The sequence below is a fragment of the Haemaphysalis longicornis genome, unplaced genomic scaffold (assembly GCF_048455015.1).
Source record: "Haemaphysalis longicornis isolate Haplotype H1 unplaced genomic scaffold, Haemaphysalis longicornis Haplotype H1 scaffold_1, whole genome shotgun sequence".
NCBI lineage: Eukaryota > Metazoa > Arthropoda > Arachnida > Ixodida > Ixodidae > Haemaphysalis > Haemaphysalis longicornis.
Window position 1 is genome coordinate 353,509,730 of NW_027526203.1, and position 15,952 is coordinate 353,525,681.

The 15,952-nt window shown below is 43.2% G+C and overlaps 1 protein-coding gene and 1 long non-coding RNA gene across 3 annotated transcripts; one reads left to right on the forward strand and one right to left on the reverse strand.

The window, feature by feature from the left end:
• Positions 1-348: 348 nt before the first annotated feature.
• On the forward strand, positions 349-15,414 carry LOC144154897 (D-aspartate oxidase-like). 2 transcript variants are annotated; one of them, XM_077686000.1, is made up of 10 exons: positions 349-506; positions 2,400-2,623; positions 4,564-4,687; positions 6,877-6,956; positions 7,793-7,858; positions 7,917-8,070; positions 8,984-9,042; positions 11,193-11,310; positions 14,276-14,374; positions 15,192-15,414. In XM_077686000.1, the coding sequence occupies exons 2-10, from the start codon at positions 2,400-2,402 to the stop codon at positions 15,315-15,317; spliced, it is 1,050 nt and encodes a 349-aa protein (XP_077542126.1). In that variant the 5' UTR covers positions 349-506; the 3' UTR covers positions 15,318-15,414. The 2 variants fall into 2 exon arrangements, with proteins under 2 accessions (XP_077542126.1, XP_077542125.1); XM_077685999.1 differs by lacking the exon at positions 349-506 and adding an exon at positions 874-1,699.
• Positions 8,590-10,231, reverse strand: LOC144154898 (uncharacterized). The gene is made up of 3 exons (XR_013319469.1): positions 10,095-10,231; positions 9,812-9,873; positions 8,590-8,783 (listed from the first exon to the last, which is right to left on the reverse strand). It is a non-coding gene; the product is annotated as an uncharacterized LOC144154898 (long non-coding RNA).
• Positions 15,415-15,952: the final 538 nt, after the last annotated feature.

The window sequence follows — 15,952 nt, forward strand, 5'->3', positions numbered from 1 at the left end:
GGCCGTTGCAGCGGTTTCAATTTGAATTGGCGGCTTTGTGGTTGCGAATTCAGAAACGAGGTGGTGCACCAGTCGGCTGTTCGTAAAAAGTTGCGTACATTTTTGCTCAACGGATGTTTGATGCGAAACTTGTTAATAGTATTTTTAAATAACACATTGTAAGCGAACTGTGTGGGCTCTTTGAGTCACGGAATGAATGTTTTGTATTCTATACCAAAAGTAACATTTTGCCTGCGCCGTCTGGTGGGCTTGATGGTCGAAAACAGCGCTTTAGGTTGGTCACTCGGGGCGTCGATTTTTACGCCGCCTATAGGGAAGACAGGGAACGTCCAAGCTTGAGAGGCCTGGCAGTATTTGTATTTCCTTCTCAATGGAAGGGCGTCCTGTTTGGATAAGACGCTGCTATCAGTTCGTCCCCTGCCTTGCCTCCCGCTGTTCTAAGCGCGTTGTTAGACATTGTACAGTGCGTGCGTGGTTCCTGTGGTTAATTGGTTGGCAGCAACATCGTACGTATGCAGAGACAGTACAGAGCACACCGTGATAGCATGCCCGTCAAAGGCGCATCTGTGGCTGCTGTTCACCCTGTTCTGCGCGTGCACGCTGAAAGCGCCCTGAGGCAACCTACACGCGCGCATCTAATGCCGTGCCGAGCTGGAATCGCCGGGTCTGCTGGTGAAGGGACGGAAGGGGAAGTCAACACTCTTGGCGCGTCCTTATTACTTTTCTATCCCACCATCCCCTGCTCGACCATCCCCTGCTCGAGCAGGGGATGGTGGGATAGAGAACTAAAGTAGAGGTCGCCCTGTAGTACATGCTATCGCATTTAGGACGTGATCACCGTGGTTCGTGGATATCTGCTTGAATATTTTTGAGGGGAGGGGGTGGGGGGGGAGTCGAAGGCAAGGCGAAAGTGGTAGTCTGGGGCCACTGTAATCTAGAAAAGTCACTTTCTCGCCATCCCTTAAATCCTACTTTCCGTTAACGCTTGTTGCATCCGCACTTCCTTCCTTTCTCAACACCTCCGCGGGAGGTCAGCGTTCTAGCTTGCACTTCCCTTCACTCATTGGGGGCAGTGTGTTGCATGCAGGAATGTGTTCCCACGGAAGGCTGTGAAAAACTCTTTGCTCACTCTTGACAAAGGGTTTCGATATTTTGGGTAATACAACGCTCCTTGGAGCTGTTATGGCCACATTTACAGTAAATTATTTTATGTCTATGGTACATGCAATCTACCATAACAAAACGATTGCCCCAAGGCATAAATTTTGCTATATGAAATTTTGCTGACCCCTCATGATCAGATACAGCTTTGAAGTTTGTTGTTTTGTTCTCAGAGAGCAATACAATTTCTATGTGCTAAAAGCATTACATACAACAATTACTCTTCCCCTCTCCCAAAGTGAGGTGTGAAATTCATTCATTCACTAGCACCTAAATTTCTGCTGGGGGCAGGGTCATAGGGAGGCCACAGGGTATATTGTGGACCGTACCCAGGCTTACGAGTTTACGCATGAGTGCAAGAGGTGAGGAAGGTGTGAGGAAGGAAGATTGCTTGTTAAAAAGGGTGTTCTCAGGAATGAGCTGCAGGTTCTATGGACAGCTGCCATGAGGGAGTGGGTGATTAGTTGTGCTACTCAGGTGGATTTCTGGAAATTGGGGGCCGGCAAGTAATGGCCGAATACAGCTGGCCTAGACAATGGTAAGTAGGAGCTGGTGGAAAAGGTCGTTATACTGGACACAGAGATTGCCATGGCAGAGAATATGGCCTGTCATTACTTGGTTGCATTTGTGGGGAACTGTGTAGGTTGCTGTGGGAGTAATATGCTGGGTGGTTTATGACCACTATGATGATGGCTTAGTGCACCAGCACACTGGCAAATGCTGGGAAAGTTTTACAGCATAAGTGGTACCTTGCCCAGAATATTTTATGGCTGTCTAGAGCACTTGCTCTAGAAAGCATGCACTTTTTACCCTGTTTTTTAGCTACCCCATTTGTGCACAGCTGTGCATGTGTTTCCAGTGAAGCAAAAGGCCTGGCTTCACAAGGGCAACATACATTGCTGCTATGATGCATATACTTGCTGGATTAATTAGCATACGTAATGAAGAGCTCTGTGGAAAAATGATGGCTTTTAGAGGTGGGGAGCATAGTGTGCTGTATCGTCCTGATGGCCCTGCTTCTGCCAGTTGCTTTTCTAGGGGTGAGAAAACACGTGATGCATAGTCTGGAAATGTGTGGCATAACTGTACTCACATGTAGGGATGTGCTTAAGTGTCCGACCTTGGGTACAAGGCCAAAACAACTAGCCACTGCCTCCGCATATGCTCTTGAGAATAAGAGTGGTCGCATGTGTTTGTGCTGTAATGAGTGCATGCTCATGCGTGCGTGTCCCTTGCAGATGGCTGCCCAGCGAGGCCGTGCCAGCATGGGAGACCAGGCCCAGGTGGCCGTGGTAGGTGCTGGCGTGATTGGGCTCTCCACAGCCCTTTGTATCCAAAAGAGCATCCCAGGCTGTTCGGTCACTCTTTTTGCTGATCGATTCATTGAAGACACACTGAGCTTTGGTGCTGCTGGCTTTTTTCGTCCTGATGAAAATATAGGACCATCACTCGATGTTGCAAGGTATGGGTTCTAATTATCCTGCACTAAAAAAAATTGTTTTCATTAAATCCATCAGTGAAGTTTGGTGAAGCTTTTCAAAAAAGTGATAACAGCTAAAAAAATTTTCTAATGAGAGCAATTTTCCTGAGGTACTAGTGTATGTACAAAGCAGCATTAAATTTCTGTGTGTGTGTGTTTTTTTTTGCCTTTTAGGCACAGTTCATGTTATATAATATGGCTAAGTTTGGTGTTTCCATTAGGTGTAAATAGTGGAACTGGAATTTTTAGGTTGGTGAGAGGTTTTAGCTTAGCTATGAATTGTCTAGAACACAACACTTTCCTTATGCTAATGACACAAATCATGCTGAACTACATCACTGGCTGTTTCCTTAACTTGTATGTGAAATGATGGTGGAGTGTGTCACCTATGTCACATCATTGAGGGGGGGGGGGGGGGGATTCATTTTCATTTCCAACGACACATGACCTAACGTTTTTGGCTTACTTACTGTGGAAGAGAACATATATGTAGGACCCTTCATTTTAGATGGAAAATAATATTGCCTTATATTTGCACTGCTAACGACTTGCACAAAGCAGGTTCGTCCCTTATTCTTTCTCAAACTTTACCAGGAATGAAAATATTCTTTCTAATGTACAGAGCTTAGTCTGTAATGCAATTTACGTAACAAGCAAAAAAAAAAGGAAGTCTACTGAGTACACAAAGCTTAGGAGCAACCCTAGCAATGGACCACTAATGTTACCTTGGAATTGTTTAATCATTTAAAGTGCAGTGCGATGCTTGTGACGATGAGTGTGACAAGTAATAATGGCAGTAGAGGGAGCTAGGAGGGTGAGAGGGTAGAGGGGAGTGTTACAGAGCTCAGTTCCCAGTCAACAAGTGTGCCATGTAGAATGAAAATTTGAATTGAGTAGAAGCTCCGAGGCCTAGTGTGAGTGACCGTATTGTAATGTGACAAGTGTAATGCCTGTTTGTGGATAAAATAAAGTCTGTCATGAAAAATGTGCCTCTTGCCTGTGTTTGCAAATACAGGCGAACCCTGTGCCAAAAGTTTTTCAAAAGAAACTTGCCCTATATTTAATAACAAAGTAAAACCAATAGAAAGGGAGAACAAGGGAACATGTAGATGATTGCTAGACTTACAGCTGATCTTTATTTGAAGAAAATTCCCTTACTATATAAGCTTTTTTTTTTGCTGCAGATAGAATCCCCACCCCTCTTCGCCTCACTCTGGCACAGAAGAAAACCACTTTCACATGTGCAGCTTGTTCCCCTGCGAAATCGATTTCTTTGTCAGTGATAAACGGCGATGGTTCACTAAGGCACTTGTCCCACAATGGTCGTGCCGTTTATACCTGGAGTACAATGTGCACTGGATAACACCAGGCTGCCGCCGGTATTACTGTAGAGGCATGTGCAGTGCTTGTGCATTCTTTAATAGATGCACCTCCCTGACTGGGCAACATAAACCCTATTGCAGGAGAGTACCGTATTCATTCGAGTACAAGGCGGTCACGCTTATAAGGCAAGGGTGCAGTTTGGAGAGTCAAAAAAAGAAAAAAGTATATTTCTGAGCTTCGAATATAAGGCGAGGTATAACTTTTGAGACCACGGATTTCGGAAAGAAACCTCGCCTTATATTGGAAGAAATACAGTATATTTAAATAACGATTGTGAGGTCTGTGAATTTGGTCTAATGCCGTGTTCTGTATGCTCCTTTCTCAGGCTCATTACCTTTGAGCACATAAGTCAGAGAATGCAAGGGGCCCAAATACCAGATACACACCAAGTTTTTGGTCTACCCTTTTCATGTTGTGAGACATCACATGGTAGCAGGGCATAACTTGCGATTATTCTCGTCTGGCCCAAACACTGTGGGCATTGTAGAAACCGTTTGCAACCACTCGTGAGCCAAAACTTGCGTTGCCTCTTCTCCCAGGGAGTGGTTCAGGACAACGTTCAGGCACTACGAGATGCTGCTGCGTGGCAACCAGGGTGAAGCAGCCGGGATCAAGAGGCTGTCCGGCTATGCTCTCACTTCTGGCGACCCAGAGAAGCTGGTGGTATAGTCAGCAAAATCACAACCCTCCTCCAGTGTTCCAGTGCAGGGGGGAAAAAAAGGAAAACATGGACAATCTCTGATTAATTCGTGCTTTTTGGGTTGATGCAGTGGTAGAACTGCTGAGCCATTTGTGCCAACTGCTGCTGCATGCCACTGCGAATGTCACGCCTGTGGCAAAAAAGGTCACCGAGACACTTCGATTTTAAAAACTCTGTAAAGCTTGCACACAGTGCAAGGTGAGCCGAAGAATATCAACCAAGGAGCCTTTTGCGTCTCTTAAATTTAAAGCAAAGTGAAAATATGGGTATGGTTGCACCCATAAGAAGACATGTTGGGCCAAGTAGCAGCTAGTATTTTGCAGCATTTTGCTTTGCCACTGAGTTGGCCATACTAATGCCATACCAGACGCAGATGTTTGTGAAATAATGCGTCAGAAGCAGGCTTCATGCTCTGCTGCATAACTGTATGTAGTCATCATTTTGTTTCCTTCAAATATTTTATGTTTGCATTGCTGTTTGTATCAAACGATTTAAAATAGCCTGAACAATGAAGCCCTATCACAGTTACAAAACCACACTATTCCTGCTGCAAGCTGCTGAAAATAGCCACTTTGCCAGTTTTCCCTGGAACAATGAATAATCAACTGCTTCCTCACTCATTTTCTTTTTGTTAGTCCCGCTGTATGGATTGTGCTGTGATGGACACGTGAGATACAAACCCAAAATTATGAACCCAAGCTAAATCGAAGATTATGGTTCTTCAACGTCAAGTAATAGCTCGGTTCAAACAGCCTAATAAAATTTTATTACCTTTCATTATAGTAACGTGAGCCCTGTGATAATTTGAGTTGCATGAAATGCGGTCGTGTAATTTGTGTATCCTGGTTCATATTTAGGTTTATATTTCATTTATTCATGGCTGTACATGCTGTAAATTGATGATGCTGCTGGGAGATGAAAAAGAAATGTGCAAGTTTATTACTCTGAATAGGTTAAAAGCTAAAGCGAGCATTTTGAAAATTGGCCGGATTAAGAGGCTAGGAGTAATGTGAAAGGCTGTTAGTAAACTTATGTAAACAGAGCACTTCACTCAGATGAGTAACTTTTGATAAAGGGCACTTACAGTAGTAATTCATGCAACCTAGAAATGGAGTCCATGCATGCAGTCTGTGAAGCATATATTGAGAATGTGTCACAAAGTTTCTGACGTTATGTTTTCAGAACGTGTTTTCTCTATTAAGGAAAATTTCTGCAGTGCCAATTGCAAACCGTTACCTGTAGTGTGTGATTATTGTTCAAAAAGTTACTAAGCATAAGCTGATTCCACCCTACAAATGCTTCACCTAATTTATCTTTTTTTGAATAGAGGAGGTGTGTTTTGATTTCATCGTGTCAGGGCATTTTATTCCACGCATGTGGTTTTTCTTGCTGTAGAGGAGATATTTTCATACATTTGACACTGTCTAGGCCATGGTCGTATGGTGTAGCTGTCTAGACATTAAAATTACTCCACTGTACTAATATATTTTTTATATCTTTAGTTAATTAAGACCATACGGTGTGATTGGCTCTCTGATTTTCTTTACTTATGTGGTAAAACTTTTTCAGATATTGCCAGCAAGGCAGAAAAATTATCTTCAAGAGAGTGTTGTGGTTTAGAAAAAAAAAAAAAAAAATTGCTGTTTCTGGGATTGGAAGCAACTAACTTATTACCCACCTGCAGTTTGAGTGGGCACGTGTAAATAAAATTACTTTATCAGCGTCTTCACCAAATATGTCTGCATAAAAACATCTGTTCAATCGCATAAATGGGAAGCTTGTGCACTATATTTGCCCTCACACCTAAGCGCAAAAGAGCCTATGAGAGAGAAATGAATTCTTTAACAGAATAATAAATTGCCTCTGGGCATCGGTGTGTTTGCTGCCGGATTTATAGACAATTGTAAACGTCAAATTCTTGTAGGCCCCCTATCAAAAGAGATAACATGTGCGGCATAAAAATAAAGAATGGAACACGGGCTTCACTTGGCACACGGATAACACAGCCCGGCGCAGCCGGTCAGCAAAAATAAAACAAACAAACCCAATGCATGGTTCGCGGCAATATTGAGCACTAAACGATGGTGTGTCAGCTGTGAAAAGTGGAGCACGTGGGAAGCAATTGACAGTCTGCCTTTTTACTCTCTTGCAGAATGGCACAATGAAGGAACTCTGCGTCGGCCTGAGACAAATTGCTGAACATGAGCTTCGGAACTTTCCTCCAAAATACAAGTAAACCTAATCTTTCTCTGAATTATAGTAGCTCTTATGATAAAGGAGGGTGAGGGCTTTTGGGAATTTTTTTATAAGCAGTGAAGATTGAGAAGCATGTGAAAAGAGTGAGAAGCATGAGCAGCAAATAGTTACAATTAAGTCTGGCATTTTTGATCAGATATACATGCATGTATATACCTAAAAATTTTTTGTTTCGAATGGAAACCCATAAAAGTAGCAGTGGGTGTCGTTGCTGAAGCTTCATTGTTCATTGAGGTGGATGTTATTTGCAGAGTGTGAAACTATAGAGCGTGAGAGTTGGTTAACATTTTGGTTGACATTTTCTCAGCCTGAGTATGAGAGTACGTAACAGTGAAAGTACATAACGAGAAAGTATGACGGTAACCAACGTTTCAAGTTTAGCTACTGGCTTTGGAGACGTGGCGTTGCAGTGGATTAGGTGCATACAAAGTTCCTGATTCAAAACAAGCCCATGGCAACTAAGGTTCTTGGTGGAAATTGGAAATGCCGATGTACACGAAGTTGTGGGCATGGTAAAAAACATGGGTGGCCCCCGTTTAATACAGAACCTTTCACTATGGCGCACCTGATGATGTAGCAGTGGTGTGTTGAGATGATTGGTCACACAATAATAGTGTATTACACTACGTTGCCCTTGTCTGCCTTGTTGTATAACCCATGCGCGGAAACGACTTAACTGCTTTAAGGCTGTGTTTTTCTTTTTTTGTAAAACATACATCTTAAGTAGCTCGTGTGTATTAAAACCCTGAAGTTAGGTGCGCTGTGTATTTTTCCAATATCTTTTTTTAACAAGTTGGTTGGTCTATTTACAGACACGGAATTTTCTACAACAGCATCCTCGCAGACCCTAGGAAGTACTTGAAATGGTTGACTGGCCAGTAAGTGTTCCTCAGTTTGTACTGTCCAGTAATTTCCATTGAGGCACTTTCTTTTCAGGATAATTCGACAGTGTGGGCAAATCAGGAACCAAGTGATAAAAGACCTGCGAGAACTTAGTGATTTTGATGTGGTGGTCAACTGCAGTGGTCTCAGAGCCAAAGAACTCACGAATGATCCACTGTTGACCCCTGTCAGGGGTCAGGTCATCAAGGTAAGTGCTATTGTTGCTCAGGCAGTGCATGTGTAAGTCAAGCTTCAAAATTCCACACAAAACTGAAGAAAGATCTCCACAGCCCTTCCACCTTTTCAGGAGGGAAGTCAGTGAAGCTGGCACTCTGGTGGGATTTGCTATTTTGGAGTTCAGCCGTACTATTGAGGATTGGCTATGTTGAAAAGGACAGTGGTGTGATCTCTACAACAAAGACTGAGGACACACACGATTTGTAGGTAGAGATAATTACATTTTATTACAGCGCAGCTACACCAGTCACGGCACAGGCTCTGATGCGCTGCACAGGTAGCCGCTGAAGAGTGCACAGCTTTGCACAATGTCATGGGGGAGAAAGACACCACACGTGGTGAGAAGGATACCCGACTTGGGTAAAAAGCGGCGGTGGAGAGGAGATATAGTGGGTGGGTAACCAAACTCCCTCCATAGATGGCCAGGCTTCACTGTGCCACACACAATGTGGAAAGCAAGCTTACTAAGACCAAGCTTGCACCGGTCCCCTTAAAGTCGGCTTCGCCTCTAGACACAAATGCATTGTTAGGAAAGCATTTTTTCAGAGGCAATAAAAGCAGTCTTGTATCAAAATATGGAGAGCTTGAAAACCTTTTTTTTTTTTTCATACGCTGAAAATTGTTGGTCTGTGCTCGGTCTGTCACCAGAGATGATCTGCTGAATACTAGCCATAGACAGCTTCACTGTAAAAAAAAAAAAAAAAACCCGCTAAATTGGGGGGATAAAAGTACTCAAGAATGCATTCAAAGGGCAGGCTGAAAAATCGTCCACAAATTTTGGAAAGAACACACAACTATAGAAAACAAAATGTATGAAAGACACCTGTTTTGAGGACGGGTGGTCTGTGGTTCCTAATGAATGGTGCTCTTATTATACTTCGTAGGTTTTTGCTCCCTGGGTGACCCAGTTTTATTATGCTGATGGCTGTTACATCCTTCCAGGGTAGGTATACTCAACCCCCCCCTGTAGCCCTCTTGTAATTAACTCCGCAGTCATGTGGCTTGTATTTTATACCTGGAGTTTGAAATAAAGGGGACTTCTTTTGCCCCACCTTAACAAATTACTTATTACTTGCAGTAATAAGTGCATACCCATTGTAAGTGTGGCTCTGCTAGGTAGGCTCAGCATTTAAGGCAGAAGTGGAATGTGCTTGTATGAACTTTGACCTCTTTGCACTGAGTGTTCGCACCATTGTCCGAGCGAACAGTGCCCGATATTCACAGCTCTGTATGTGTTTGTGGGAAGGAAATTGAGGCAAAATGCAGGCTTTGCAGGCTGTGTGGTGTGTCCCCCCTTTGGAAGCTTTGTGTGGAAATGCAGCTGATCACTGTTGCCCCATTTTTATTTTACCCCCTTTACTGGAAGTGTCCCTTGCTATTCTGCTGTTTCATGTAACTGCGCAGCATTCATATAGCTCACACACGTTTATTCAACGAGCCCAGCTCTGTTGCCACCCATATATCTTGGCCATCATTCCAGATCAGTTTTCGCGGGCAAAGTACCTAGAAGATGATAGCCACAAGGAAATACACAACAAAAGCACAAACCAGTGTGCCTCAATGTCAGGGCATTTATTTACCAGCCGGGAGCGTGCTGGCTTTCTGTGCAGCTCATTTACTGCTTGACAGAGCGACCTGTGGCTTCACTGACAAGTTTTGAAGCAGCTTATTAAATGCTCGGTGTTGAGTAGCTTGCCTTTTTAAACACATACCTGGCCTGAGTAGATTTGCTTGCAGACATGGTTACGTAGCTGTAAACTGGTAGCTGTTCCAGCTGGAAAATAGTGAAGCAAGAGCAGAGTGTAACAGGAGAAATTTTGTGAAGCATAAAATGAAAGCTACCATGCTGTTCTAATTCAGAAGTGAAAATGTAATAGAATAACGTTCTCCCCACTGTCACACATTATTATTTGAAGCAGCTAATCCAGCCTTAAAAGCATATTAATTCTCAGCTTCTTGCATCTTTGTGTTGAAAATGAGTTTCTTAAAGCTTACCTAGAAACAACTGTATAAAAGCACAGTTACTGCTGTTAACCCTTTCGGCCCTGGCATCGTCTTTTGATTGCACAACACATAATATCCTCTAGCATCTTAAGAACAAAACGAAAACTGCTAGTTTTCTGGGCGAGGGTGCTTCAAAGGTGCCTCTTGGGATATACATCTGCATTGTTGAGTTTTCGCGAGGCGGGACGATATAAAACAGAAGAAGCTTCAGTGGACACAGGGTATGACGACCAGGCGGGTAAGGAAACGGAAATTCCGGTTTGTCAAAATGTCTATAAATCTGTAAGTACTTGGATTACCAGCTTTATATTTCATTATGTAAGATGAGGGTGCCATAGATTTTACGACAAAAATAAAAAAATTCTTTTTTTACAATAAAATTTTTTTTAATTGCCTAATGACTTAATTGTCATACCTGTGAATAATTAAATACTTGCACTATTAGTGTAATTTTTCATTTCTGTGTTTCTGAGGTCCAAAGCTGTACAAAAACACGCAAAAAAAACAATTTTCGCTTGAAATAAAAAATCCAGGGCTGAAAGGGTAAATGTAAAAATTATGCTGGAACTGGATAATCTTTTCTTTGTGCTTTTTTTTCTTCAAGAGAATGGCGGTATAAAATTGGCAGATATGCTTATTATTTAACTGTGGATAACTGTAGGGAAAGTATTTATACTTTTCATACAGTTATTAGCATGTTCAGCTGGAAAAAATATTTATACTTTCCACTCAGTTACTGACAGGAGTGCAAGAATTTAAAAACGGCTTTGTCAGCCAGATAGACGAATTGCTGTATGCCATAGCAAGCAAGATTATATGCAAAAGTTGCCGTGTGTAAAGCCAAAGAACTGATTAAAGAAAAAAAGAAACAGTAGCAGGTAGCTGCTGCCCCGAGCAATTTTGAACTTGGTCACTTGGCTGCCAGTGTAACAAGCAGGTGGAGAAGCAGCTTCCCTGTGCTGGCTGCCAGAGAAATGTCTGCAGGCAGACCACTCCTGTTTGCTATTGAAGCACTGCAGAAACTTGCAAAAAGCTTGCATGCGGGTTCATCGGGCTTTGCTCTGCTGGGTAATGCCGGAAAATTTTCAGGACGGAGTATGTCACCCTGGGTGGCACAAAGCAGCTTGGCGACTGGAATATGGGAGTGTCGCAGCATGACAGAGACTACATATGGAACACGTGCACCTCTGTACTGCCAAGCCTCAAGGTTCGTTCATCTACCCGTACAGCATCCACTCTGAAACGGTTCCTCTCTGGGGTGGGGGTGTTTCAGCTGGTGCACGCCCTTACATTTCAAGGAGAGGTGCAACTCTTTACTTGCGGTTTGCCATTGCCAGCCATAGAAGAAAAAATAAGCATAGTAGTTTCTCCGCTCGCAACTTTTTTTGTTCTACGAGAAGTTGCTGTAACTTAGTTGGCCAACTGCATGCTTTTCTTCTTAAGCGGGCTCTGCTTGCTGCAAAGAAACTGCACAATAAATGCCAAGGTCTAAGTTGGGTCCTTCAATCCCCTGCTGTGTAAAAACTGGCCATACAGCAGTTCTGGTAAAGTTCATTCTATCGGTTTAGTCTTTAGCCCCACAAAGAGTTGGCAGCACGCACGCACGCACACGCACACGCACACGCACACACACAGTAGAACCCCAATTAAACGACTTGCTCAGGACCGTGAAAAAGCGTAAAATGCGGCCGTTGCAAAATCCGAACGTCAATTATGCCTATAAATACGGTTTCACGCTACGGATTGGCAAGAAGCTTTAATGTAAACTGCAAACTAATGGTTTGCAAGGCTCGGAAACCCAAATCACTAAAAAAAAGTAAATGCGAACAGAATAATGCAGTGCAGGTGCCAGTCACGCTGTATTAAAACAAACCTTGTTCCGCTGTCCACTGCCATGATTCCCACCAGCCATTGTGAATCATGGCACACGGTGTTCTCAGACACTTTTATCATCCCACAATTTTTAAAAAAATCCATAAGTTTCTTCTGAACTTTCCTCGCGACCAGAAGCGAGAGTGTTTGCTCCAGCTGGTGGGCAACATCTGAAAGGAGGTGACGTGTGTGAGTGCGTGCGTGTGTGTGTATATATATATAGTTGAATTAAGACAGAAATAACGGTTGGCAGTCAAGAATGCCAAGGAAAGCAAAGGGGAGAGTGCGGTAGGTCACTGCAAACAACTTTGAAAAATTGGTCACTGCAAATTTACTGCCACCAACTTGCTCAAACTATACCTGTAACCTGTAATGTAACTGGTGCAAATATTTCCATTTTTTTGTTTCCACCAGCCAGATAAAAACAGTGGGTGCACTCCAAATTTTTTGTCACTTTCTATTTTGATCTCTTTGTGAAGGTCAAAGTGATGTGTTCTAATGTTTAACACCAGAGCTCTAAAGGTATGAAAAAGTGAAAGGTTAGCACAAGACCTTGATACCATCAGACCACTTCTTCCCTCACCCTGCTGAGAGTAGTGCATGTTGGTTCTCTTTACAGAAGCAAAGCTCTCTGATTCCATGGCTTAAGCTGCCACTCCCTGTTTCCTAGTCACATCTGCACAAATTAAGTCACACCTTATTAACATAAACACCACGAATATTGACAATTATACAAAAATTTCGAGGGAACCAGACTTTTTAAAGGTATTCCCATCTAGTCAGTATCGAGCCCTGCTTTTTTGGAGAATGTGTAAAAGAATAAGATGCCGAAGCTATAGAAGCCTGCCCGTCAATACGGACAATATGAGTATTACAAACTTGCTCACCTTTCAGTAAATGTTTGTGGGCATGACAGAAACAAACAACCAACCGAAAATTGCCAGAAGGCAATGTAAGTGTAGATTTCCACACAATATAAAAGCACTTTTGCACACTTTGTTGAAGTAAGGAGCACCAAGAGGGAATGCAATTAGATACGGGGACTCAAGCTCAGTTGCAAATAAGCCATTGTGTGATTTTACAAGGTACAGTAAATGTTTGCAATTTAAGACGGGCATTGCCTACACAATGAAAACAATGAGAAAAAAAAAAAAAACGGTATCTGCTTCACGCATTTATGTTCACAAATGGCTGATTCATGCAAACTTTGTTACTGAGCCATGGGGGCCCCCGATTTCGTTTTTTGTTTTGTTTTGTTGACCTTCAGCTGTAATGTAGCCTGCAGTCCTTGTACACAGACCAAAAGTAACACTGGTTCCATCAACAAAAATTTTCCTCTATAATTTACAGTATGGTTCCACAATGCCTCAGTTTGAGGACAATTTCTGGCAGGTATAGAATGTATTTATGAGGCATAACTGCAACTGTATCAGCGCGTTTATGTTTGTTCATGAAATTACATAGTTTGCGGTTGACTCTGCCTTGCACAAATAAAGCAGCCTAAAGCTGAGGGCTTCGATTCTAGATGTAACCACAGCCAGACCGTGCACGCTTACAAATGCAACTGCAGCCCTTGACGCATTCGAGGAATTACTTGGGCGGAGGGGCCATTAGTATGTGCAGCAGCACCAGTGTGGAGACGGCCAGCTGTGTCAGCTGTGATGGCCAGCAAAGGGGAGAATGCGGTAGGTCAATTATCGTTGAAACCGAGATTTTCGAAAGACAGAAAAAAAGTGGATAAAAAATGCCTGCCAGGTGGGATCCGAACCACTGACCCCCAGAATATGTGTCTGGTGCAATTACCACTACACTACCAGCGGGGCTGTTCTCCTCTCCACTTTCTCACGTATTTATGTTAAGGTATTTGTTTCCTGCGCTTGGGGGCGGTAGCCAGCGCCACTCGGACTACTCGGGGTGCAGGGGACCTTCTTTTTAACCCCCCCCCCACACATACACACACGCGCGCACGCACGCGTGCATGCGTGCTTACGTGCACACACATAAAGTAATGACAGTCCCGTGTTTGTCTTTTTCTCGTCTCACGTGTCGTTTCTTTGCGCTGTTTTTTGCCTTCCACATTTAGAGGTTGCACTCAGCAAATCATTGGTGATTTCTGCAGAGCTTGTGTTTCCATGCTTGATAAGTTAACATGATGCAAAAATATCCACTCTGTGTTTCAGTGCACATTGTAAAAGTAAGCGACTTGTGATGCATTTGTGGCTGTTACATGCTTGTGGAGGACATGATTTAAGTTCATGCACCTTATGCTAAGAAACCTCCTCGTGTGTTTCCTTCTTAAGGATGCCAAAGTGATTGAAGACTGGGTGGGACTGCGTCCATTTCGGCAGCCGATCAGAATTGAAGCAGAAGTCCTTGGCAGCAGCACAAAACAGTGCAAGGTATTGCTTGTGCATGCATCATCCGTAATTACTAGGAAGTTGCTAAAATTATTGCGAGCAGCACTAAGATGAGAGTCCTTGCGGCTACATGTGTACTTACTGTTGGTAGAACATTGCAGGGTGTTGCAGAAGGTGTGGCGCTGGACAGTGTCACTGGACACAAGGTCACAGAGTTCATTTCTGGCTCTGGAGGCTTTTTAGGAGGCAAAATACAGAAATGTTGTTGTGTACTGTAACAATAACCAGGTGGTCTCGAATGACCCATAGCCCTCTACTACAATGTCTCATAGCCCACATGTAGCATCAGTGTATGAAACCCCAATTTGATTGTTTTTGCAAAATGCACATGTGGGGTTAAAGAAATCATTTAGTCAGCATGAACAGCCCCAACTGCCCTGGAGCTTGCGAGGGTCTGATATCTGCAGCTCCAATATTTCAGTAACATCATGAGCTCTGGCTAACTGGTCGGCCAATGAGCACTGTTCGGTGACATGGAGCTGAGAAGCAGAAATATGCCAGTTGTTAAAGATCCCCAGGTGGTCGAAATTAAACCAGAGCCCTCCACTATGGCATGCCTCATCGCCTGCGTTGCGTCGGCATGTGAAACCCTACAATCAATCAAATCAAGGAATGTGCCAGCATGAAGAATAACAAACACAGCACCTTGGGCATATTACAAGTGCTTTCCTGTTTTGTTCTTGAGGTAACATGGCACTGACTGAACGGCTGACCAAGGCCAATGTCACAGTGTTATGCAACTAAATACCTGTACATGCAACTTTCATACTGTCTTAAACAGTTGTGCTTTCTTTTGTAGGTGGTTCACAACTATGGTCATGGAGCGCATGGCATCAACACATCCTGGGGCACTGCTCTTCATGCAATGCATCTTGTCAGCAAAATGCTTGAAAAGGGAAAAACTGACACACTGGCAAAACTGTAGACTAGCTGGAGAGTCGCATCATAGCAGATGCATTAAATCAGTGCCAAATGAAACCAGTTCTGACTTCTAATAAACAGAGGGAAAAAAAAAAAAACAAGGGTCATCTATGCTTTTGTGCCAAGTGTTTGAAAGTGATAGCCATTAAAACCATTTCTATCAAACGAGGTGCTGCTGCCTAAGAGAAACAGTAGAAACCACTCGCGCGATTTCTCAGCGTGGCAGCTGACAGCTGGAGATGTCATTTAGGAGACTGTGCCAGTAATTTTGGGGTTTCGTCACTGGCTGTCGCATATAAACAAACCCTGACAGTGAAAAAGGGGCAATAGCTCTCCATGCGAAACATCAGACTGAACTATAAACCAAAACAAATCTTACAAGCATTTATAGTTCAAGAACCTGCCAAAAGAAAAGCTAAAGTACGCAACCTTTTCAAACAAAAGTGCTCAGCAGGAGTTCCCGCATACATTTTTTTACATTTGCATGTACCTGCTTTTACACTGTTTCACGAAACTGCTTGCACAAGCTCCACCAATCCTGTTTCACCATTCACGATTTGTAATGCCACTAATCGCAGTGTGGGAAAGCGTGTAGGCTGGCATTGCACCTGCTTTCACGCTTTTGGCAATTTCTGCAAA

Bases quoted from the DNA above. Each gene is read 5' to 3' on its own strand.
- LOC144154897 (XM_077685999.1), top strand. The intron at 6,957-7,792 runs GTAAACCTAATC...GTCTATTTACAG, and splicing joins AACTTTCCTCCAAAATACAA to ACACGGAATTTTCTACAACA. The intron at 9,043-11,192 runs GTAGGTATACTC...GAAAATTTTCAG, and splicing joins GGCTGTTACATCCTTCCAGG to GACGGAGTATGTCACCCTGG.